We start from the raw sequence: 24,040 nt of genomic DNA on the forward strand, positions 1-24,040 counted from the left end.
GGCCTTTAAGCCTCCTCACAAAACTGCTAACAGGGTAGTCAATGACAAACACCACAGGATGCAGGCCTGTTGGAACAGTACGAGAGTCAAAGTTGTTTCCAAAGGCCAGAAAAACACTTCTGACTACTTGAACCATCAATTTCTCCTTGAAACTGTTTTCATAAACACCGACTTGCCTACCTATTCTGGACTAGAACTCAAGAACCTGTTTTAGTGCCCGCAGATCACCACACAACCAACACAAGTGGTAGACAGAAGAAAGTTAGAGAAAGGCAGAGGTTTTGTTTTCTCATTCTGGACTCCAGCTATGTCCTGGCCTCGTGTTCCTTCCACAACAGGGAGGGAGAGAACACTGAAAACTGGGAAGGAAATCAATGGTACCTTCAGTCGGAAGCCATCCAGTCGAACATCAACATGCTCATCATGCTTGCCTGAGTCCTCCAGCTTGTAGATGGCTTTGAACTGCTCCAAGCTGCGATAAAGATCCAGACAGAAGAGGTTTATCCAGAGCACGCTTGCTGTATCCAGGGTAAGCATCAGGCCATTCAGCTGTACATACAGGTTTGGGCACGGAACTGGAATGAAACACAATCGAGACAGATTAATAATAGTAGAAAAGGCACTTCAGGTGGTCTGCAGCTCAGTGGATAACCTGCACTAACAGCACCAATGCAGAGGGCTCCAACACCCACGGGAAGGCAGATCTCTTGATGAAAGGGAGAAGCTGTGATGCACCAGAGAAACAAGGTGTTCGAGCTCTCACATCAAGCCAGCTGCAGAGCACCCAAAGCACCCTACAGTCCTGCTCCAGTGGTAATCAATAAAACAGAACCCTGAGAGCTGGGCAGACAGCAGCTGCTACAATATGTTCCTGGGTACATTATTTTGCAAGCACAACTTTGCCTCTCCATTTTGCACCACATAAACTCTATCCCACTTTCCCACAGGAAAAGGAAATTTAAAAAAAAAAAAAGGCAAACCATCAGAAAACTAAACAAAAGTGGACACCCAGAGAATATGTAACAGGGTTAACACACCTAAATAAGAGTTGACTGATTCTTTAAGAAAACTTATGAAAGAAGGTGCTAACCTTGGTATATTACCTGGAAAGTCCTGATTGTCTGGGAAGTAATACTCTGTGAATTCAATATGGATGGCAGAGAATAGATCAGGAAGCTTGATGAATTTTCTACTACATGAAAGCAAGGTGGAGGGTTTCTTACTCTGTTGACCGGCTGTAGAAACCTGAAAACACAATGGTATGCCGTCATGCAGAACTCAGATTTGGCCAAACAAAGTGTTCCATAACCCTGCAGTCTCCCATATTCAATCCATCTCATTTATACATCAGACATACTCTGCTTTCAAGTAAAAATAAAACATTTTTCTACCTGCTAATAACACCAACCCCTCTCCTTTGAGGGTATTTAGTTCTTTATGTCTCATGGCTCTTACTAGCAGTGACACGACAATCAGAATTAGGTGACATGAATAAACAGAACTGAAAACTATTATAGCTTTCTTCAAGATTAACAGCACATTGGTAAGTCCATTATAATATCTAGTACTGATTATGCTCTTGTAGTGGTTACAGGGTATAGGGATGTAGGGCCTGATCCAGTCTAGTGATGCTTTCTGTCCTGGGTCAGAAAGCACGAGGTAAGAGTTATTCCTCCTCTGTCAAAAATCCATATACTAACTTTTCTAATGCATCAAATCTTTTACTCTGGGCCCACCTAATGCTTGATGCAAGTTTAGATGTGAAGAGACACAGAGTGCAGAAACTCTGTGGTTATGCATGCACTTTCCTCTGAACATGAAAATTATCAGCAGTTCATACTTGGTTTAAAAGTTTTACGTGCAATGCAGTAACAGCACTTGGGTTCTCTGGGCACAGTTTTTATTGTCTTGCATGACATAGGATTTGCATAATTTATCTGAATCATATCAGATGATATTTCTTTTTTAAAAACAACATGAACATCTCTAGACACTGCTCAAATGGCTCACCTGGTGAACATCCAAGTCGTCCACTCGAACTACCACACAGCTGGATCGAAGTCGGTTCCAGGGAGGGTGCCGGAGTCGTGGCAAACTTGTGGGAGGAGCACAGCTTTTCTCTAAGGGACTTTTATGAGGACTCAGTGACGTGTCTGTAGGGATGGAAAAGCAGTACCAGCAGGGTTTTACTCATCTCCTTTGCAGCAAACTTCACCATCAATACCAACATGTATGTGCTTACAGAGCAGAATTAACTGCCCTAAAATTAGAAACAGATGGGCACAGCTAGGCGGGAAAAATAAAAACAAAACTACTGAAGAACGAACACTGTGAAAGATGAATCTGCTCTGTAGCAAGAACACACATCCTTCAGCCAGGCTTCAAGTATTTAATTTACTTCTTATATAGTCACTTATGAAGAAACTCAATAAATAAGCTAGGAAAGAAACTGCTGCAGTCTGTCCATTCTTGCTGTGGTGTTTTTCCAGTATGACAGCCACTTTACCATTTTATTTATGATTTTTAGTGTGCTATGGATTTCTGCACCAATCAGCCTGCTAAATTGGGGAGAGGTAACGAGATATTGCTGGATGTAGGAATATTGTTACCATCTCCTACTTTACTAGTTTTATCAAATACCATTACCTGGTTTCTTTTTGAAGGGGGAAAGTGGAGTCCTGGCAAATGCAGGGTCCATTTCTTCATAAAGCTTCTCAATCTTGCTTTGAAATTCACTGACCAACTTCTTTGCCCACTGTCCCCGTGTTTCCATCGCTTCACTGTACCTCACCCAATGCTTGCAGGCATCTCCTGCATGAAAGCAAACATCCTGGCTTTAAAAATGAGGTTCCTGGATACGCAGAACTCTCCTGTGCCCCTCAAATGTATGCAGATCTGTACAGCATTCCTCTTTATTGATATCAGATCTGGAATATGCAATATGCAGCTTACTAAGTGCTTGTGAAACAAGTGCAGGCTTTCACACACAGAGCTGCTTCTACCAGCAAGTGTTCCAAATTCAAGAGTTGGGAAGAATGCCAAGGTCATTTTTCCTTGATTCTTTAGTTAATCACAAACAGATTTTCTCCTGGGATACATCCTATAACCCTTCCAAATTGATCAGGCACATGCAACAACCAGATCCTAAGCAACTGAAAAGGAACCCAAATTTTATGTCTTTACAACAGACAGCAACTTACTCCCCTCCTTGTACTCTGCTCTGCCAGCAACTTGTCAGCCATCCACTGACAGGTAAATTAGATTAACCCTGCCCATGAGGATTTAAGTCCTTTGTGTAGCCTTTCTTCCAGCCCTGCCTGAAGCCATATAGCATTGCTGTTCCTCAAATTATTTTTTATCCCACTCAAGTTGGGAGGTCACAAGCTCCCCTACCTGCCCTGTGGAAGGGATAATAGTCAAAAGCCATCCTCCTGAAGGTCAGCTGCATGGCACCTCCCAGCATCCCGTGCTTCAAAGCGCCTGTGGGAAACAGAACAAAGAAAGTCATGATCAGTTCCGCAATCCAAGTCCTGCTCCAGGAGAATTCAGAACAAAATTGCTTTGATTGCCACTGTGGCCAGTATTAGGGTATCACCTTTTGGAAAGCCGTATCAAAATCTTGTCCTAAGCAAGGAAAACGACAACTGAATGGAACAGGCCAAAGGTTTATATCGTAAGAATCAGACCTAGACTCTCAAATAGCAAAATGCAAGATCCCGTTGCTTCCCAGGCCCCTATCAATTACACTTCCCACTACAATAACCAGCACTTGTGTTTCCAACACTTGCTGGTAGGGCCAATGAAACGGAGACAACAAAACTGAGGTGAGATGTTGGTAACTGCAGCTCAGGAGCCAGTCATACAAAGACTAATTCAAAAATATCTGGAATAGTAATGCACGTAGAGAGGAGATTATATTTTTCTTGTTTAAAGGGAAGATGTGCAAAAACTAACAGTACAACTTGGATCAGAGATGGCTGTGTAGAGACAGGGGTACATTTGCCTCAAAAAAGTACTTAGAAGTATATGCCAGTAGGGGGGAGTTCAATGTAAAACAGACACTAGTTAGCAAAGCCTTGCTTGATAAACAACAGGGTAGGCAGGGGAATGGTCTGTCAAAGGTAGCAAATAATCCTTGTAGCTATGCTACTGTCAATGTCCTGAACACTGTCAAAAAAACCATTTTCTCACCAAGTGGAACGATCACACTTTATTCCCATTGCTCAATACCACAGTGTTCCCACAGCACATCCTCTGTCACTTCAACTAGGTCACTGGTACTGATGGACTTCCCCATGTTTCTCCCACGGAGCCAAGAAAGATTTTCTAATACTGAGTTCAGACATACAGAACTGATCTCTCCATCAGCCTGAATGCCTATTGCCTCCCTGGGAAACAAAACCACGCATCTTCCATGTTATAAGAGGAAAATGCTCCTTCCAGACAGAAAGCTGACGACTGGATCAAGGTTTTCCTCCTGCAGTGTCCTCCTGACGCTGCTCTCGGTTACCTGACTCACGAGTGTGGCTGTCATCACAGATATGCAGGTCCAGGCGTGAGATGAGGAGGTGGTACGATGACTCTTTCATGTCATGTTTATCGAAGTATTGTCCAATGCTACTTGCATTTGGGCTGCCTCCAAACGGCTGAGACCAGGACTGCTGGGTACTTGGGGCAGGCGGTGTGATCTATTAGAGAGAGACAAACTCCGTAAGAACTAATAGAAAGAAGAAAAAAAAAGAAAAGAAAAAGGAAATGAAAAAAAGAGAGAGGTTATAATTAAAACCAGCTCATGCACTCTTCCTGATTGCAAGGCATCAATTTTTAGAAATTTCATTGGGAGTCCAGAAATCTGGATCCCTTCCTATGAGCAAAACCCTTTGTCTGTGCTCCTGTCTCCTCTACATCAAGCTACTGTTCAACTATCCTGAAATATGCTTTATGACTCCTAGACAAGAAGGGCTAAGTGTTCCTGATCCCCTCTTCTAGTTCTTTAACGAACAAGTGCCAGGCCCCGAGGGAATGGCCTCAAGCTGCCCAGGGCAGGGTCAGGCTGGCTCTGAGGAAGGATTTCTGTGCAGAAGGGGCTGTTGGGCGTTGGAATGGGCTGCCCAGGGCAGGGGGGAGTCCCCGGGATCCCTGGAGGGGTTGAAGAGTTGGGCTGAACCAGCGCTGAGGGATCTGGGGGAGTTGGGAACAGTCAGGGGGAGGGTCATGGTTGGGCTGGAGGAGCTTCAAGGGCTTTTCCAACCGGGATGATTCTGGGATTTTGTAATCTCACTGCACTATGGGCACGGCCTTCCTTCTGCAAAGTTTCCACCATCAGCAGTGACATTCCTCTTCCCTCATCCTTGTCTCTGAAAACACCTTTTCTCCTCTGCCCTATGTATTTATTCTGTGACATTTGTCAAACAATTACTCAGCACAGCATTTTGAAAACAAAGAAAGTGGTAAGGGAAGTTCAAGGTTACTGGCAGAAGCAGCTGTTCTGAGGTTGTCATACGCTGCTAAGCTACATGCAAACCAAAGAACAATTGCAAAAATCAAAGCTCTCTCCAGAGTATTAGGAAGAAAAAAAAGAAACCAGAACAACAACAGCGAAATTGGATGCCAGTGTTTTCCCTCGAGCATCACAGCTCACTATGGTTTTATGTCACAATTTATTATACCAGTCCCTTCCTCAAGGCCTATGCGGATTGTCACTGAGAGGCAGAAATGATTATTTCTAGAACATATTTATTGCTTATTACCATATCCAATCCTCATGGGACCCTCTGCAACTTTCCATGTGCCAGCCAAATCCGGAAAGCCATGCAACTTAACACCACTTTTTCCCCGCCATCAGACAGAACCTAGCCTGCAACTACCTGTGAACATTCTCTAATGCTTATTGGCAATTATTCCAACTCCTCTGGTCACTTCATTATCCAACAATACTCCCCGATCCACATGACACTGACCTGACACAGAGAAGCCAACCAGCTCCCGTCAGGGAGATGCTCTGTGAGCAAGACTGAGATGCCACACAAACAGAAACTGTCTCCTTCACCTCGTCTTTTCCTTTTTCCTGACAGACCAACATCCAAATCATGACTCACTCACCTGGACAGACTCTGGTGCCAAGCTTTTCCTCTGCTGTGCAGACTTCTCCATGGCTTCACTCAGAGACTCTGCATATTTCATCATTGCTTTCAGTTGAGAGTCTGTCAGCACCCAGAGCAGGTCATCAAGGAGAAACATCAGCTTAGATGCCACCACATTGCAATCTTTGGTCTGAAAGAGCAAGGAGGAGTCAGAGACATTAAGAATTGCAACCACAGACATACATTCTTCATAGTACACAGAAGCTGTAGCACAAAGAAGAGGTGCTGCTCTAAAACTCATCTGAGAGAGAAGTTAACTCATCTGGTGGATGGCCACAGTACCTCCTCTGAGAAGGAAAGTAGTCATAGGGGGCAATTTGCTCACTGGTTTAAAAAAAAACCCAAACCACCACCCACCAAAACAACAAAAAAAGATGGTTTAACCTTTCTTTTTGTATCTATCTTCATCACATTTCCATTGACAGTTAAAAATAAGGCCACCAGGCTTTAATCTCCCAGTAAAGAGATGATAGCTCTCCTTGGGATGTTCGAAAGGATTTAAAAGCCTGCTGCATACATGTTCTCCTCCTCTGGGGAAAAACTGCTTTGACATTTGGTAAGAACACAGCTGTCTCCAACAGAAAACACAGAGCAATATAGCAGCTTGGGCTCGACATTTATGTAGGAAAAGAACGGTTGCTGAGGAACGTGGGAGGAAATATGCATCATCACTGCACCAGGATACCAGACGGTATCCTGCAAAGTATGGAGGAAACTCTCACCCTTCTCTTGAGAGAGATCTGGATCCTCCCCTGGTTGGTTATGAGTCTCAGAGGAGTAGTAACAGGATCCTGATCGCCATTGTCAGTGGCATCTGCTTCTATCCGAAGTGTCTGCCAGGTGAGCTCTTTGAAAGTCAAAACCTACCCAGAAAAATAGGAAAATGTTGAGTTTTTCAACGACTTCAAGGATGAAACTATACACTTTGAAGATGTGGAATGAAGCAAGGCCACAGAAAATCATTCAACACACTTTTCTTCTGTGATTCCCAGCACAAAAACTGAAATCATGCCCCAGGTAACGTCTAACCCTGTCTCTCACACCGAGTTTAAAACCAGACAAACCACAAGGACATTCAGACCTTCTCCAGTTTAATTTTCTCAGATTAGATGAGCCCAGAGAAAGGCCTGAACACGTCAGCTCTCAGTCACCCTGTTCCAGCAAACAGCAGGACAGCTCACCAAAGCTCCCTTCTGTCACAGTATGAGAACTCAGACAATGGCCTGGTTACCCCGGAGGACTGGGGTAGCCCCAGTGCCACTCTTCTGTGCTTGTTACGACGGGCAATATCAGACAACTCCTCACCTCTCCTCTCTGTGGATCAGTAATGCGAGTGAGTCGCAAGTCACTCTGCTGCCAGTTTGGGTTGACACTGTAGCCTTGGAGCTGCCATAGCTCGAAAGAGGCATGGAAAGCCTTGGAGTGAATCTTGATGGTGATGGAATTGACAACAATGAACATCCCCTCCACGACCTTTTCGGCAAAGCCATATTCACTGCAAAGAGAAGAGCCCTCAAAGTCACCCCGTTGCAACAAAAGGCCCGGTAGAGGTAAGGCTATGTACAGACACACTCCAAGGTTTATAAGTCATATTAGAGGCACTTAAACTTGAGCGCAGAGAGGTCAATGGTTAACCATCAAGAACAACAGCCACTCATAGCCCAGTAGCAGGGCAGAAAGAAGCCGCAGGGCTCAGGGTCTGACCTTTGACCTGCAGCAAGAGCAATGGGAGACTGTCCGTTGGGTGGCCGAGGCTCTTCGCATGTTCGCATCTCTACCTCCACTTTGTCCAGGTACTGTAAAGACAGAACATGGGGGCAATAAGTACAAGACCAAGACTCAAGCTCAGCCTAGCAGCCTTAGGTCTGAGACTCTAGGGCAGGGATAACCAAGCTCTGAAGTCTCCTGAGTCTCCAAGAGTCTCATGTGTTAAAGCTCTCACACCATCAGTGCCAGGATTGTTGAGTAATCTGAATCCCCAGAAGTGGGGGGAAAACAAACAACAAATAACAGGCACAAGGTTGACCTGGACTTCACCAAGAGCTCAGCCCAGCTCAATCCTGCAGTGAAATGTGGGTCTCGTGGGAGGTCACTCATCGCCAAACAGGACTATTCTCAGAACTCCCCTTCCCCTGTGTGTCAAGGGCCTAGAGGATTTAGGTCAAACAAAAATTTGAGCATGCACTTCAGTTCGCCTTTGCAGAATTTTTCTCAAGTAGGAGAGATTAAAAAGAGCAAGGAAGAAAAGGAATTAACAAGAGAGGAAACATTACCAGGCAGATTGGATGTGTTTTCAGCTTTGTCCACTGGATCTGAAACAATAAAGTTGAGGTTACAAGAGTTATCTTTGCACTGGGAAGTTTGAGAAACTGTAGGAAACCATCCGAGCCTAAACTTGGAGCCCCATTTCTCTGAGAAATGACCATGGTGACAATCCCTCATGTCTCATCATATTCAGGTCAAACAGGCTCACACAGACAAGTGAAAAGACTTTCCAGCCACCAGACCTATAAATTCAGCTTAGCTTTAGGATCTCATATCACTGCGAGTAAGAGATATTCTGCAGGTCAAATTCCAATTTTTCACATTCCTTTATGGAGAATATTCTTGTCCTTAAAGGGTTTACAATTAATTGCTGCTGCTACTGGAAGTCAGATAACTCTTTTGAAGGCTGTGCACAAACCAAAAAGATCCATTTTATTTTCTTACAGCAACATTTATTCTGCAGTTTTCGTAGGAGGAAGAACAAATGTTTGTTACTAAATTAAGCAGATCTGCCTCTAAAAACAGAGCAGATCAGATGAGTAAGACAGGCTCATTTTTACTGTCACTTGGCAGAGTAGAACCATATTTCTTTTATAGCAAGTCTCTTCAATATACTAAAAACTTTTGCATTCACGTAATGCAACTATGGTTAGTACCAACTGAGATTAAACAATCTGGCATTTCATATCAACTGAAAAAAAAAAAAAATCATTTTGCTCTAAAAAGCACAAGGAAGAAGAATTTGTGAAAGAGTCCAGTGTGCAAAAGTGCAAGTGCATGCACACTGTCAGCCATCGTGCATGTGAATTGAGTAACTGGGCATAAAGGCTGAGTGCAACTTTTCACATACACTACTCACACATTTCTTACAAACTGCCTTTTCAACAATCAATATTTAAAGTTCAATGTGTTTTTACAATACCTCACAGCATAATTAGGCTTTCAAAGAACTACACTCTGTTTCTCTCTGCTTCCTATTCCTGTTGGAGGTCTGTGTTTCCTCTTTAGCAGTAAAAACAAGCTGGTGGGGATGAGAGAGGATAGAGAAAACTCCTCTGCTACCAAAATAGCAGGGAAATGGGAGGGAATGGCCAAACAGAGGCCTGTAAAATCCTAAGTGACATGGAGGTGATGAACAGGGAATGACTGTTCAGTATATCTTCCAACAACAGTACCAAGAGATTAACTACTAAAACTAGTACATGCAGGCTGGATACAAGCAAAACCAGCTGTAGTTAAGCTGTGAAGTTCTTTGCCATAGCACACCCTGCATGTGAAGTAAGTGGGTCCAGAAAGCATCTGGGCAAATTCCTGGAAATTCATCAGTGGCTATGAAATATAAAGACCTCACTGCTGGCATAACAAGTCACCTGAAGGGGAGGCAGGACCACAGCACTCTCCCTGTGCTGCTCTCAGCATCCTCTGCCATCTGCCACCAGCTGCTATCGGGGCAGAGCGCTCGGCAAAGGCAGCCTTTGGTGAAACCTGCTGCAGCTCTCTCCTAGCGCTCAACTGGCAAATCTCACGCCTAAAGCACATCACTGGAAATGTGGAGATCAATACACCCTGGTTCTTCAGCAGAAATTCCCAAGTGTCAAACAGAAGCTGCCCACGGAAGGCCTCAGCGGCATCCCGGGACACGAGCACAGCCTCCTCCGCTCACCCTGATAGATGCCTTGTTACAGTAGACGCGAGTGATGGCCAGCCAGGTGGGCAGCTCCAGCACATTCTGCAGCACCTCCTCATCCAGCTCCAGGTTGGTCAGCTGCCCCTGCCCTTTCAGCGTGCTCAGGTTGATTTTGTCTGGAGAGAGATTCTTGGTAAACCTATAAGAGAAGAAAGGGGAAGACTCAAAAACAACCCCCAGAAGAGCTGCTGAAACTAGAGGAGCCTTTAGGAGAGCTATTTTAAGTATAAGAATCTGCTTGATGTTTTGTTAAACCTTTCCTAACATTTTTAAACCCAGGGCATACTGGTTGCTCCACAAAACACTTCTGACATTTGAAGGACTTTTGTTTGGTTTTTGCTTTAAATCAAATTGAAGTTTGAGAAACTAAAAATTCCTTCTAAAGCACTGGGAACCTGGAAACCAGCAAAATTGCTCTAAGACAAAACCAGAGCCAAACTGCAACAGGTTAATTTTACTCCCCCCAGAAGCGCCATATCAGCAGTAAAAAGTTTAATTATCTAGATACTTTTTGAAGTTTTTGACATGGGAGATTAAAACATCATTAATACATTATTTTTATGGCTGTCTCTTTAAACACCAGCCTTGCAATCCAGTCTGCTCCTCGGCTGCCTGCTTGGACCTGCTGACCAGACTCCCCTCCCCAGTGACCAGCCCCAGCTCCCATCCTCCTCTCCTTTTGGCAACCAGCAGCTGCTGCTCTCTCTGGTTGCAAGTCCTCCTCCCAAGGGCTTCTGTTGTTTCCACGTCCCTTGTGTGCAGCCTGGTGTCTTCAGATTCCCTACACACAAGCCTGAGATTTAAATACAATGGATGAAACAATTTCTGCAGGACTGCTCAAGAGCAGTGTATTCTGGTATGGATCTGAAAATCCTCTGACTTCATTAAAGCCACTGTGGCCCTAAAGAAGCAGAAGAGCCAAGTTCAGAGGGTGGTAGCTCACGGGGGCTGTATTGGTGTCAGCAATACCTCGCTGGGATGGCTGTCTCCATCAGACAAACCTCCCGAGCAGGAGGGGCTGCCACCAAGGGAGCAAGGCAGCTTGCACTCCGCAGTCACAGGATTCAAAGTTGGAAGACCTCCTGCCAATCAACTTACCCACTACAGAAGCCAGGGCTTATTCTACACATTCCTCCATGCTAATGCCAATTCTAATTCTGTACAGTGGTCCAGAAAGCGGAAGAGAAAGAAAGACCCCATTGTCAGCGTAAGCAGGATTAGGCACACAGTGAGTCACACGCTGCCGTCCTCTCTCCTCTCCCTGCACCAGCAGCCTGGGCTACTTCTCTGTGAAAGGCACAAAGGGCATCTTGAAAAAAGTCACTGCTAAAAGAGGGGAGGGAGGAAGAACCAGAGCAACATTGGCAGCTGATGTGGCCACCGCAGGAGCACGAGGTGTAGCACAAAACTGGCTCAGGCGCCACAGCAGCTGCTGGTCAGTCAACCCTGGGCTTCCTGGGGTGAAAATGCCTTTCCAAAGCGAACATTTTGTTAGGAAAGAGTCTGACGGACAAGGAAGAGCCACTGATGTCAACCCTACGCTACCGATGCGGCAACTCCTGGAAGAGGAGGGCAGCACAAACAGCTGCGAGTTTGCCTACTGCTGCTTTTTACCTTGATCCCTGCCACTGTCAAGTCTTCTGCTGCCACAGAAGCCTAAGTCAGGCACTTACTGTGTCATGCCATCACCTCCCTCCCCTGAGCTGAAGGTACACTGACAGCTGATTAAAGACCAAGTTTATAACACACCTGACAGCATCTCAGCCCGACACATTCACTTTAAGTTTGGTATCCCCTTTAACCAGAAGCCTTCTTGTTTAAAACACACCCAGGAAAGCAGCCAAGTTCAAGACTGCTCCTCAGCATCTCTACAAAGAAATAATACATTCCAAAGTGTACTACAGCAGCTGCTCCACTGGTGGGGAGATGCAGGGATATGCTGAGTGTCTAAGATTTGCACTTCGTCCTGTTGTGAGCACCCACAACCTCAGACACTGCTGAAAATTAGACCAAATACCTCCTGAGGCAATACACAAGCATCCTTGTCTTGCATTAGAGAACCAGCTCTGTTGAAAGCTGCTGTAATCATGTCCACTTGGGATTGGATACTAAAAATACAACAAATACAACCAGAACAGGTAGGTAATAAAAAGCCCTTGGCGCTGTTAAGCTCACAGGCTGCTGTGGGTAGCGATCAGTTTACAGAGGTGGGGAGAGACTGAGGCACGGAGCAGCTTTCTCACACTTGTAGAGCAAGGATCAAACTCCTGGTGTCCCAAATCTTCATCCCAGATGAAGCATGCTGACACAGGGAAGCTGCTTTCAGATGGTAAAGCAGAAGAAAAATATAAGGACATGTCTAAACCAGGGCATTACTTTTATTTAGTGTATATGTTTATCAAAAAAACCCAGTACCACAGTGAAAGGACGCTAAAGCTGTGAAACAGGACACTGGCGGAGAGAGTAGTATGAAACATGATCTAGCTAAAAACAAATAACTATTTGTAATCATCTGCAGGGAAAGGCTGCAGAGATCCTGCTGAACCGTGAAGAAAACCACGAGTACTACCAGACTCTGCAGAAGAATCCTTTTCATGAGACATCAAAATGTGCGGTTCCACCCGCAAAGGAGAGGTTACAGACCCCACCAGTGATGGGACAACAGAAGCTGCCAAGTTTTATGAACAAAAACCTAAACGTGAAACAAATTCTTCTAAACCACACAGTCAAAATTCCTGAAGGAATGCCTATTGCCAAGTCCCCTGCTCTCAGTTGCTCCCCCTGTAAAGGAATCTGAGCTCTTCAGATGGAATAATCTTCACATTTAAGACATTTTGATACATGTTAGATGGGGATTACAAGAGGAAAACAGATGAGGTGTGCCTGTGAACTTGGGACGTCTTAGATGCCAAATCTTCACTACTTTTGAAAGGAACTCCTTTGGTCACTGCCAGGGGAAGGATAAAAGCAGTGAGAGCAGACAATTTTAGATGTTTGTTGGCAGACCGGTTCCATTCATAGTCATCAACAGCAACATATTTGGCAGCATGGATTGCTGGCTTAGAGAAAAGTGAATGAAAACGGTAGCTATTAGGAAAACTGACAGTGTGGGATATTTGCACTACTTTTTTTTTTTCCAACTCTAACAGAAGTCACGTAGCACTAAGCCAGTAAACTCAAAGGGCAGCACTCCTTTTGAGCTTGCCAGGATTACCATGACAAAAGTCAAACCAGAAAACCTTTTTCTATCTTCTATGGAATTGTCACTGCAGAGTCACAAGGGCATTTTGCATCTGTGCACACTTACATGAACACGCATGCATCCACACTAACAATACCGTGAGCAACATTTTGTCTCTGAAAGTGTCTGCCAGCCAGAAGCTGATCTGCTGCACAACGGCCAAATGGACCATCACAGCCACCAGCACCCACAGAGAGCCTTCAAGTGACTAAAAAGGTCTGGCTGCATTCACAGTCAAGGCCATGGGAAGCTTGTAACAGCTATAGCTCTGGAAGTCCTGCTAGGTCGAGCCTCTCAGCCCAGTGGTTTGCAGGGAAGAATCTTCCCTACAGTTTGTTTCTTATTGTTTCTTTCCATTTTAGACGATGTGATCAATGTTCATAAGAAGCAGACAGATGCAGTCGTTAACAGCACTACCCTCATTTCATAGACTAAGGTCTTATCCTAAGGAGCTAACAAGACCCAGACAATTTAAACCTCAATGCCTTCTTGGTATTTGCCCTAAAAGAATGATGTCTGTTACAGAAACCCTCGGTTTTCCTGGGCAGTTTTTCAGATCATGATTTGATTTGCTCTGAAGCCTCATTTCAGATGGGAAAGGCACAGGAGTCTATTTGCTCAATCATCACCGTGATCATATATCAAAAACTGATGTCACTACTAAAATAATGACTGATTCATCAGCTTGCATATCCAGAGGCCACAAACTCAGTGATTGCAAGAGGGAGTTTGGCCAAATCTGATTGCTGGCCCAAAGCCAGGCTATAATCATAAATAATAAATTTATGTTCACATTTGAAGCTGTCTGGCCACACTGTCTCCAACCAAGCAACTACACAGATAGATAATGTCAGGAGAAGACGTCTGATATCATAAAACTTCTCTTCAGTGCATCTCTCTCATTGCCTTGCTGTCACGTGGTACAGGAACCCTCTCATCAGTAGCTTCGTATGCTCAAACTAGATTTTCTGCCTCAGCTTCTTCTGCAGTTCTTCAGTAATCATTGTCTATTGTATGTAACCCCTACCTACAGCTAAACACATTTATTTCTATTAATATCTTTGTTACTATGGTTATTATATGCAAGAACTAATTTAGCAGTACATCAGTGACCTTGATTTTTACTTAATGACAAGCATCATCTATTGGCAGAAGCAAGTAGCTGTATGGCTGGCAATACTAGCCGCAGTTGCAGATGGTAGATGGAAAAATACTCAAAACACAAATAAGACAGGAAGGGGGTAACTTGTCAGCTGCAATCTGAAAACAGACAAGCAATATTAATGGCCCCAGTGAAACTGCCACAGACAAGGGATTTGCCTTCATAAGGGTAACAGCAAGGGAAGAGGTGAAGATTTTCTGCTTTAATTTGTAACACAAATACATAATCTAACTATGGCAGAAGGACAGAAATGAGACACAGAAAAAAAACCCTCTATATTCTGGCCAATGAGAGTTGCTCCTTCCCCAAAATCTTTCCCAGAGTCTTTGGTTTATGTTTTGGACAGCTCATTTAATGGGATTTCCATTTTCCTTGGGAAGATCTACAATCCAAAAATATCTGTGGTAGGACATTTCCCCTCCTATTAAACCTTGTTGTCTCAGAAGCCAAAGAGCATATTTACTTGGAAAAAAACGGTTCATGACTAGTAAAAGAAAAGGTCAGAAACTTTCAAAGGAAGACTTTCAGGGAAGGCCGCAGTAGAACCTTTAACTGGAAGGTAGTGTCTGAGAATGAACTGAAAAATAATTCTGGAGAGAAATGAAACTGGGCAAGCGATCAAAACTTCTGTAAAAAGGGAAGAAATAGCTGCCTCGAAGACTCATAGGAAGAAGAAGAAGTAAAAGCCCTTTCAGCAGGAAAAGCCATTTTGCTTACTCAAGCTTTTGGTGTAACTGTGGAACAATGTGTCAGGTGAGCACACACAGGACTACCCAAGATCGAGATTCAGAGTTGCAGACAAGGAAGAGGAACCCACAGAATTAACAGAAGACGAGACTATTTTATGCACAGTATTAGATGGTATCTGCTACTAATCTAGTTGCTATCATACCGACTTAGTATAAAGCCATTTAGAATTTAATGGTATCTGATCAATACCAAACTAACCAATTGTTTAGAAGATGGAAAGCTCCACATCTTATTGTTGAAAATCATCTCCATAACTTTAGCTCTACACCATGCACAGCACTGGTGCACCCTAGATACACTGGTAGGCAATAATATTTTCCTTTGTGCATAAAGTGGTCCCAATGCAATAAGCCTGATGGCTTCACCCTACTTAAGTTACACAACAAACTCTGTACATGTCACCATGTAACCTGGTAACAGCCTTTAGCACTACCGATAGGCTCCTTATCAGGGTAGGTTTAAGTGCACCGATGTGTCTGTATATACTTGCCACAGGTGGCTTTAAATTATCAGTTTTCTGTTTTTCCAAGCTTCAGCTACATTGAATAAAAGGCTGGACCACTCAACCACGCAAAGCCAAATGCAGTTTCACATGGGCCACAAAATATTGTTCTGAGTAATCAGTTGTCTTGGCTCCAAGTTATCTATTGCAATACAACACGGCTAAGGTAAAAAGACTTAGAAATTCAATTCAAAGTTCAACTTGCAGAGGAAAAAAAAAAAAAAGTAAAAAAACAACATTTCCAAACAGATCGGGAATGAAACTGAACTATTACAGAAAACACGAGTGTCAGCTCGCTCCTCCCTGAAGCCTGCCTCCCCATGTATTCCCCACACCCCTGAGGACACTTTCTTGACCCCAACAAAAATTAACTTTAAACACTGTCAATACTAGAAAATCGCAAAGGCTCCAGTCTAAGTGAGCCTCTTGCACCACACCCACTGATAACTAATTTGGTACTAGGAGACATGTAAAGCAAACCATAAACTAATCTGAAAGGAAGAAAGGCTGGGGTTTTGGCAGGGGTTGGACTCCACCTCACTGAGGAACTGTTTTGCTATTTCTAGCTCATTGGCTGGAAGCTCAGTAAATTTTAAATGCCAGCTGCCCCATGCTCTGAAATCTGGAACGCAAAACGCCTGTCAGCTGCCAGGGAATTTCCCAAGACTAAAGCTCAAGCAAATAATAACACACGAAACAAAACTAGGAAGAAACATGTAAGTGCACTAGTCATAAGCCCCAGCGCTCAGATTTCAAGAAATTATTTGCCGAGCAATCCAATCTGCATTTTTGTTTTCCACCTGCAGAAAAAACAGGTTACTACATAACTCAGACTCAACCGAGTAGCTGCAGAGGAGGCAAGAGCTTAGGGAGTCTAGGAGAAATAAGATGAGGGGAGAAGAGTTACATTTAACAGCCCCTTTTCCTGACACAGCAGCTGATGTGAGGATATATCCAGCCACATTTCCCTCCTGAGCTACTGAAGTGCAATTTATTTTTGCTGCAACGAGAGTCTACTTAGCATTCCAGAAATGGCACACACTTCTCTCTCCAGCCGAGTGGAAGTGGCTGAAAACACCTTGCATCGAGCAGCTGACACACACTTTGTAAAACTGACGATTTGGTTCTTCTGGTAAACTGCAGCATAGCAACTCTGATGTGAGAGATTACTCTCTGTGAAAGGAAAATGCCACGTCCTGTTACGTGCACACTCTCTTCCCACTCCTGTCTTGAACAAAGGAGTGGTAGCTGTTCATTACTTTACTCCATAATGGCCTGGTGTTCAGTCTTTCCATCAAGAATTCCTCAATACTAATCTTAAAAAAAGTAAAAAGGCCATCAAAATGTACTAATAAAGTAAGACATTTCTGATGTACAACATTAAAGGGTTTGTATCCAACCTGAAATGCTTTGGTAGACACAGCATGTAAGAACTTAAGAGACAAAGTTATTACTGGTGGTTCAGTGCTCAGTACCTCAGAAGCTCTGCCTGTAAAACAGCAGCCACTGCTGGGATGGAGACTTGACAAAGCTTCTTTCTTATAAAGTGGCTCAGAGTTTCTTGCTACATACTGTTTCCACACCATTCCCCAAACTACTTCCATTTGCCTGTGTTCCCAGGGCTATTTTCAGAGCAATGTACAAACTGGTTCGTTAGTATTATCTCTACTTAACCACTGGGGAAACTATGACACCAAGTGATAAAGCAACTTCCCCACAGCCACAATGAAGCATCACACTGCCAACTGCCCTCTAGACCCAACCACACGTCCTGCCCAACACAGTCCTGCCGTGAGGGAGCTGTGGACATCTCCCATCAGTCTCCAAACCCTCCCACCTTCTCAGACACGTGTCCTGCTGCTCTCAGCCACACGAAGATCAAGATGTATTCAGGGAGGTTATCCACACCAGGGTTACCTGCTCTCCGTAACCTACTTGTGCTACTCAAGTCCTCCCCAGTGATGCTAAAGGCCCTTGCAGGTGTGAGAACACAACCACATCCCTCCTCTGCTATTCTCTGCCATTGTTTGTCCAAGTGCTGGCTGCAGGAAGGGATTATTCTGGGCTTTAGCTACCAGATTTCTTTTTCAAGCCTTCAAGCTTTGGATTCCAACATTTTTGGCACTTGGGCACCAAAGAAACTATTACCTGGCTGAAGACAATGCGCTGAAAAGCAGGAACGGCATACTTTTCAGATGGAGAAGTAATGGCTTTTTTATCATGAATTTTTAACTGCTAGCAGCTTTGTGGTTTCACATATTTCCCAAAGCTGCAACAGTTACTTTAGGCAAATCATCGTCTTTAACAGTAGAAGTTTCCCTGATCACTGAAGGAGGATATTAAAGCAGGTAAAGCCAAAACTGCAGTCTTGGTCTCAATTCTAGCAAAGAGACTCTGTCCCAGACAAAGGTTCTCCAGAGGTTCCTTCTACCTAAAATCACAATTCTGTAGCTTCATCAGGTCATTCCCAGATGCAATTTCCTTGCTTTCCTTCCTACCCACCATGCTCTTTAAATTTTTTCCAATTAGTTTTGAATCAAGGTCAGGAAACTGGGAGAAATCCGAAGGGTTAGGTGGTAACCACACACCTCATACTGATGGTCGATCTTTCAGAGGGTTTCCAACACTTTTTACTCACTGAATGTACCATCACTTTGACTGTCACTGCAAGGGCACAGCTGCATCTCAGTGTTCAAGCACCCAGCAATGCTGCAAAACACTTCAGGACAAGTGAGAAATAAACAGATCAGAGAATTCAGACTGGATTTTCTTATAGCAATTTCCAGTTTGCAGCATTTAGACAAGAAATTTAAGCACTGAGGGAGGAAAAAAGTGCTCTTTGGACGTAGGGGATTTCCCACACCTCTGTGTTGGGCAAATGATGAGTATCTCATAGTGTGATCTGACCTTCTGCTCAGTGCAAGCCACAGAGCCCATCTCAACAAATCCTGAATGGCAGAGACCAAATCCCATTTTATTAGCTGAAGAACCACACTTCTGCCTCCTGACCCATCTTTTCTGAGGAGAAGGATGGGTCTCCTCAGGATAACACATCTCACTTCTGTCACCTTGACCTCAGAGAGTCTAGTACCACCAAACAGCAGGATGACCATCAGCTGCAAAGGCCTTTCTTTGTCCTGTCTTAGCCTGAGAGCATGTCTTTGATGGTGGGGGTGGATAGAGGGCAGGCAATGAGATCACACGCTTTTGAGCATGGAGGTACAAACAGCTCCAAGACCAACTGACAAGCTAATCCAGTAATGCTACAGAACAGGCAGGGCTCACAGGGCAGAGAGCAGTTCTGGGTCTTAGAGCCAGCCCTGAATTCACAGAATGGTTTGGATTGGAAGGGACCTTAAAGATCATCCAGCTCCAACCCCCCTGTCCCAGGCAGGGATGCCTTCCACTAGCCCAGGTTGCCCAAACCCTGTTCAACCTGGCCTGGAACCCTTCCAGGGAGGGGGCAGCCACAGCTGCTCTGGGCAACCTGTGCCAGGGCCTCACCACCTCACAGGGGAGAATTTCTGCCTTACATCTCATCTAAATCTGCCCTCTGTCAGTTTAAAGCTGTTACCCCTCATCCTATCCCTACACCCTGATCCAGAGTCCCTCCCCCCTTTCCTGCAGCCCCTTTCAGCCCTGGGGGGCCGCTCTAAGGTCTCCCCGGTGCCTTCTCTTCTCCAGCTGAACCCCCCAACTCTCTCAGCCTGTCCTCACAGGGGGATGCTCCAGCCCCCTGAGCTTTTTTTGTGGCCTCCTCTAGCCCCACTCGAACAGGTCCATGTCCTTCTGCCGTTGGTGCCCCCAGAGCTGGACACAGCACTGCAGGGGGGTCTCACAAAAGTGGAGCAGAGGGGAAGAATCCCCCCCCCGCCCTGCTGCCCACACTTCTGATGCAGCCCAGGGTTCTTTAGTACAGAAGCAACACAACTGCCTGGAAGGGGTGATACCAAATGCATTTTTAGGGCCAGGAGATTCTGAGATTCTTACATCCAATTTATGAAATACCAGCCCACACAAGCCTCTGCATTCCTAGCTCAGCACACTGTGACACCCACGTGTTCCGAACTGCTAAACAGATCTAAAAGAAACTAAAGATACATTATAGGTTTTCCTGATATTTTCACTTACGTACTAGCAGTGGTTTTATCTGTTGCAAGGACTAGTTACAATTGCAAGTGAAAGATGGGAGGAGTCAAGGCAATCATGTCTGGAAAAAGGGATAACACGGTCTAAACCACTGGGAACTGAGAAGAAAGGCTCCAAGGTCCAGTACAACTTACGAGGAGTTACGTCATGCTGTTTCTTCTGGCTGTGCACTTGAGCTACATCTATAAGCATCAAAGTATTAAATCCTGCACGTGCTACTCAACTGCTTTGTTTTCTAGGATTTTCTTTTAAATTCTGTATATAAAGCCCATCTTATTCATCCAAAAATGTGGCTCCCATACTGTGCTGTGAGACAGTTCTGCCAAATTCTGCCATTTTTCGTCTTCCTCCATGTGACAATGGGATGGAGAAGAAGTGACAACTGATGGCATGATCGATAAACCTGGCTGTGCAGCCTTGCACCTGACAAAGGTAATTCAGCTTCAGCCTTCATTGGAAAGGTTGTACTGTCCAAAACGTTGCCTGTCACTCAGCAACCTCCAAAATCCAGGAAAGGAGGAAAGAAACCAACCAACAGAAGAAAAGGAAAGGATAAAATGACACAGAAAACCTTGCTACAAACACTGTCTTGATCCCTTCCACAGTTCCCAGTCTTGTTCCACAGCAACACAGCACCTTGCAGATACTGTCCCAACCAACATAAGAAACAGCAGCTGAGATCCTACATGTCTGTTAACCCTGTGTAATAGGCTGGGAATAAAAGAGAGCAAAAACCCCAGTGGCACTCAAGCACTTCATAAACGCAGAAGTAAAAGTCCTCAGCACGTATCAGGCCCTGCCTGCAAGCACAGCTCTAGCAAAGACGAAGCCACCATTCCAGCAGCCCCTGTATTTCTGTCGTGCACATTTGTTATCAACTGCCTCAAGCCCCACACTCTTCCCTCTATAAACAGGTCTCGTTACCCATGCGTTTTTAATCTGTATTTTCTCAGCGATAGTGCTGGTGTTACCTCAGCCAACTTTTCTCTCTCATTTCTCCTCTGCTTCCTTCTCACCCTGCTTTCAGAGATTCCTGAAGTTTCTCCTCAGCTGCAGTTCTCCAGGGCTCCTGTCAAAGCTAGAGACACTCGTGGTCTCCTTCCCCTGCATTCAGACCTGCTCCCAGAACCCCACCCCAGCTCCTCTGCTGACACCAGCTTTTATTTCTTTCAGAGGCTTCTGACTAAGTGGCTCTTTCACATCGGCCCCTTGGAACTGGTGCAAGTAAAGCTATTATCTGATTATTTTCTCCACCTGTTATTTTTTCTTACAAACAGAAGGATCACATACTGCATTTCCTCTGGAAACCAGGCAACGTGAGCAATTGGATGGCCTATTACTCCACAAGCTCACACATTTCAATGTATGTAACAAAAGAAAGTGTCACAAAGCAGTTGTCAGATGCAGCAGTGGATAAAAGCCTCCTAATAAAATTCAATAATTTTGGTAAGGATTTCCACTGCAGCACTTAGAACTCAAATGCCAAAGTGTTATATTAAGTCTGGACTCGCACAGTTTCCCTGTTTACCAAATGGGACTAAATACCACCTTTATAATACCCTGAGATCAAGCATCTACTACAGCCGCACATTTAACAAAAAAGCAAAAAAAAAAAACCCCAAAACAACAAAAAAAACCAATAAAGAGGCTACTTTCAAACAAAACCAGAAAGAGGTAAAGGCAAAGCACTGGTTTTGTTTTAAAGCAATAGATGTACTGCCATGAATAATTACAGGCCAGTAAACAAACACAACCAAAGTGCTGCTCTTGTTCTGTACAGCCTCTGAGGAGTTCAAGCCAGATTCAGTTCAAACCACATTCAGGTTCAAACCAGATTCAAGTTCAAACACCCAGCAAGCAGCTGATACTTCAGACAGCTCGTAGGGAGAGCGCTTTGCCTCAGCTACAACAATTTGATGTTCAGTTATAAACAACCTCCTGCAGAATCTGCCACCCCAGTACTGCAGCCATGTGCCACTGTAGAAAAACCAAAAAGTGAAATCACCTAATCTGTTTTCTTTCCCAAGCTAAATATAGGACAAAAGAGTGAAAAGCACAGATGGTGAAAGCACTGCAAGGTTTTAGGCTCTTCTGCTCTAGGAATTTAAGCTGCTAAAGCACAACACAGGCTAAGCCTTCTAAAAGACATTCATAACTCGGCTCTGTCACCGATGGCAAAGCCCAGCTTTACAGATCACCGCAAGTGACCACTGTCATCCTATTAGACATGTGATTCATTTAATCTGAGCAGTTGGTGTGAAATAACTCTTTCATATTTCCCTGATCTTGCCGTTTCTTGTGACCTTTCCTTACAAATATCCAGATAGAAAAGGAACAAAAACACACCCTGTGCAGAAATGACTTCAAATGAAGACATAAAAAGAGGAACAAGGAATTACTTCATAATGCAAATCGAAAGCAGAAAATAAAGCCAGATTAATGATTCAGTAGCAAAATTCTCCTGGGCAAATGATCATAGATGAAAGACTCAAAGGGAGTGTGAAGCTGAGGTATTTAGAGGAAACAAAACAGGAATGGAAAAACATAATCTTTTTCATAGAACATTAAACCGTGTTCAAAGTGCATTTCTGCAAAACATCCACAATACTTATGCAAGAGAGGGGCAGGATCTGACCAACTACCCCAAACGACTGAGTAAGTCCAGCTAGTAGGAAAACAGGTAGAGCAGCAGAATTTTGCGTGAGTCCCTGGAAATGCACAAAGGAGACACACGTGAACACCAACAGCCCACCTGATCGGAGGGGAAAACAGAGGCCCTTTGAGCAGGAACATGTTGTAACAGTGCAGGGTAAGGAAGAGTGAAAAGCAAAATTAAGTAAAAGCACCAGCAAGAAACATGTGCTTCTCTAAAGAAAGAGAATTATCCATAAGAACACCACAAGCACTCTTTCATCCTAGGAGGAGTGGTACCTAGGAATAAATCCCATCTCTATTTCAGCCTCCATTAATAACTGCTCTCATCCATCTCTCCTCGTTATAAATACTTCAGTGCCTCCTGACAAGAAGGCTGAATCCATAACGAGCGTGACATGCTGATTTGAGGTGGAATGAGACAGAAAGCTCAGAGATTTGTGATGTCAGGTCTAACAGAAATTCATTTCAATGAGTGCAATGAACAGATCAAGCAGCAGGCTCTATTAGATTCCTTTTTGGTACAGTGCCTAGAAAGCTGGAGTATTGAGCAACTAGTGACTCAGAACTGCCGCAGACAGACACTTTATTGAGGAGACTGCTCGCTTCAAGTTTGTGGGGATTCTTCTCAGGCTCTGGAAACTCAGGAGTTACTACCAGAGAACTCTCAGAGCGCCGGGATTCGCAGGTCTTAACTCCTTGCTCCAGCATGGACACCATGTAAGCCCCTCGCTTTGTAGCTGAGCTTCTCCACCAGTAAAAATGGAGAGAACTTGATCACCTGCAGCTCATAAAGCCCAGAGAAGAAAAGCACCGTACAGCGCTGTGCCTTCAGCAGAGATATGCTACCTTTGTATTTCATATTATTCCAATCTTTCAGCGATGCAGAGGGAGGACATGCCCACGGCCATCAGATAACACAAGAAGCCCTAGCTCTCCTGCAGTGGGTTTGGGTTTTTTTCCAAATAGCAGGGAAACTGAGGCACCACGATTTGCCCAAGGTCAACCCCCAAGCCAGCAGCAGAGCCACAGCCGAAGCTGTATTTACTGACTTGGTCTTACACACCAGATGATGGTCTTCCTCACCTTTTAGTGCCTTTAATGAACTTCATTAAAAATGACACAACATCAACGAAAATGCCAACCAGGTGCCCAAGCATGCACTAGGTGTATCAGGTATTACAGCATTCCTTCTTGCCCTCAGACTCGGTACTTTTTGCTGTTTATATTCTCCTCTCTCGAACTTGTGTTCATGCCCACTGCTCCCAGCCGAGCGGGAGCTGCTGTGGGAAGCGGCCCAGGCCTCCAGCCAGCCCCAAGGGGCAGCAAACGCAGCCCCCCAGCGCTTCCCTGCACCGCCGGCACCGAGGCAACACCGGCAGCGGCGGGAGCCAGGCCGGGCTGGAAACCACCGCAGCTCCCGCACGTCTCGGGGGAGAGGGGGAGGCACCAACGCGGGGGTCTGAGGGGCCTGACCCCCACACCTGTC

The 24,040-nt window shown here is 44.7% G+C and overlaps 1 protein-coding gene across 1 annotated transcript in view; it reads right to left on the minus strand.

Moving 5' to 3' along the window:
* Positions 1–24,040, minus strand: part of UHRF1BP1 (UHRF1 binding protein 1) — a 35,715-nt gene that overhangs the window by 11,435 nt on the left and 240 nt on the right. Inside the window, exons 2-13 of the mRNA XM_026864381.1 lie at positions 10,072–10,234; positions 8,417–8,455; positions 7,848–7,939; positions 7,449–7,638; positions 6,866–7,006; positions 6,103–6,273; positions 4,511–4,688; positions 3,394–3,480; positions 2,647–2,811; positions 2,011–2,153; positions 1,104–1,245; positions 382–575 (exon numbers count right to left, since the gene is read on the minus strand). Of these exons, the coding sequence (XP_026720182.1) occupies positions 382–575; positions 1,104–1,245; positions 2,011–2,153; positions 2,647–2,811; positions 3,394–3,480; positions 4,511–4,688; positions 6,103–6,273; positions 6,866–7,006; positions 7,449–7,638; positions 7,848–7,939; positions 8,417–8,455; positions 10,072–10,234 (1,705 nt within the window). The remainder of the gene's footprint in view (positions 1–381; positions 576–1,103; positions 1,246–2,010; positions 2,154–2,646; positions 2,812–3,393; positions 3,481–4,510; positions 4,689–6,102; positions 6,274–6,865; positions 7,007–7,448; positions 7,639–7,847; positions 7,940–8,416; positions 8,456–10,071; positions 10,235–24,040) is intronic.

Source organism: Athene cunicularia (genome assembly GCF_003259725.1).
Source record: "Athene cunicularia isolate RWA chromosome 26 unlocalized genomic scaffold, athCun1 chr26_part2, whole genome shotgun sequence".
Classification (NCBI taxonomy): domain Eukaryota; kingdom Metazoa; phylum Chordata; class Aves; order Strigiformes; family Strigidae; genus Athene; species Athene cunicularia.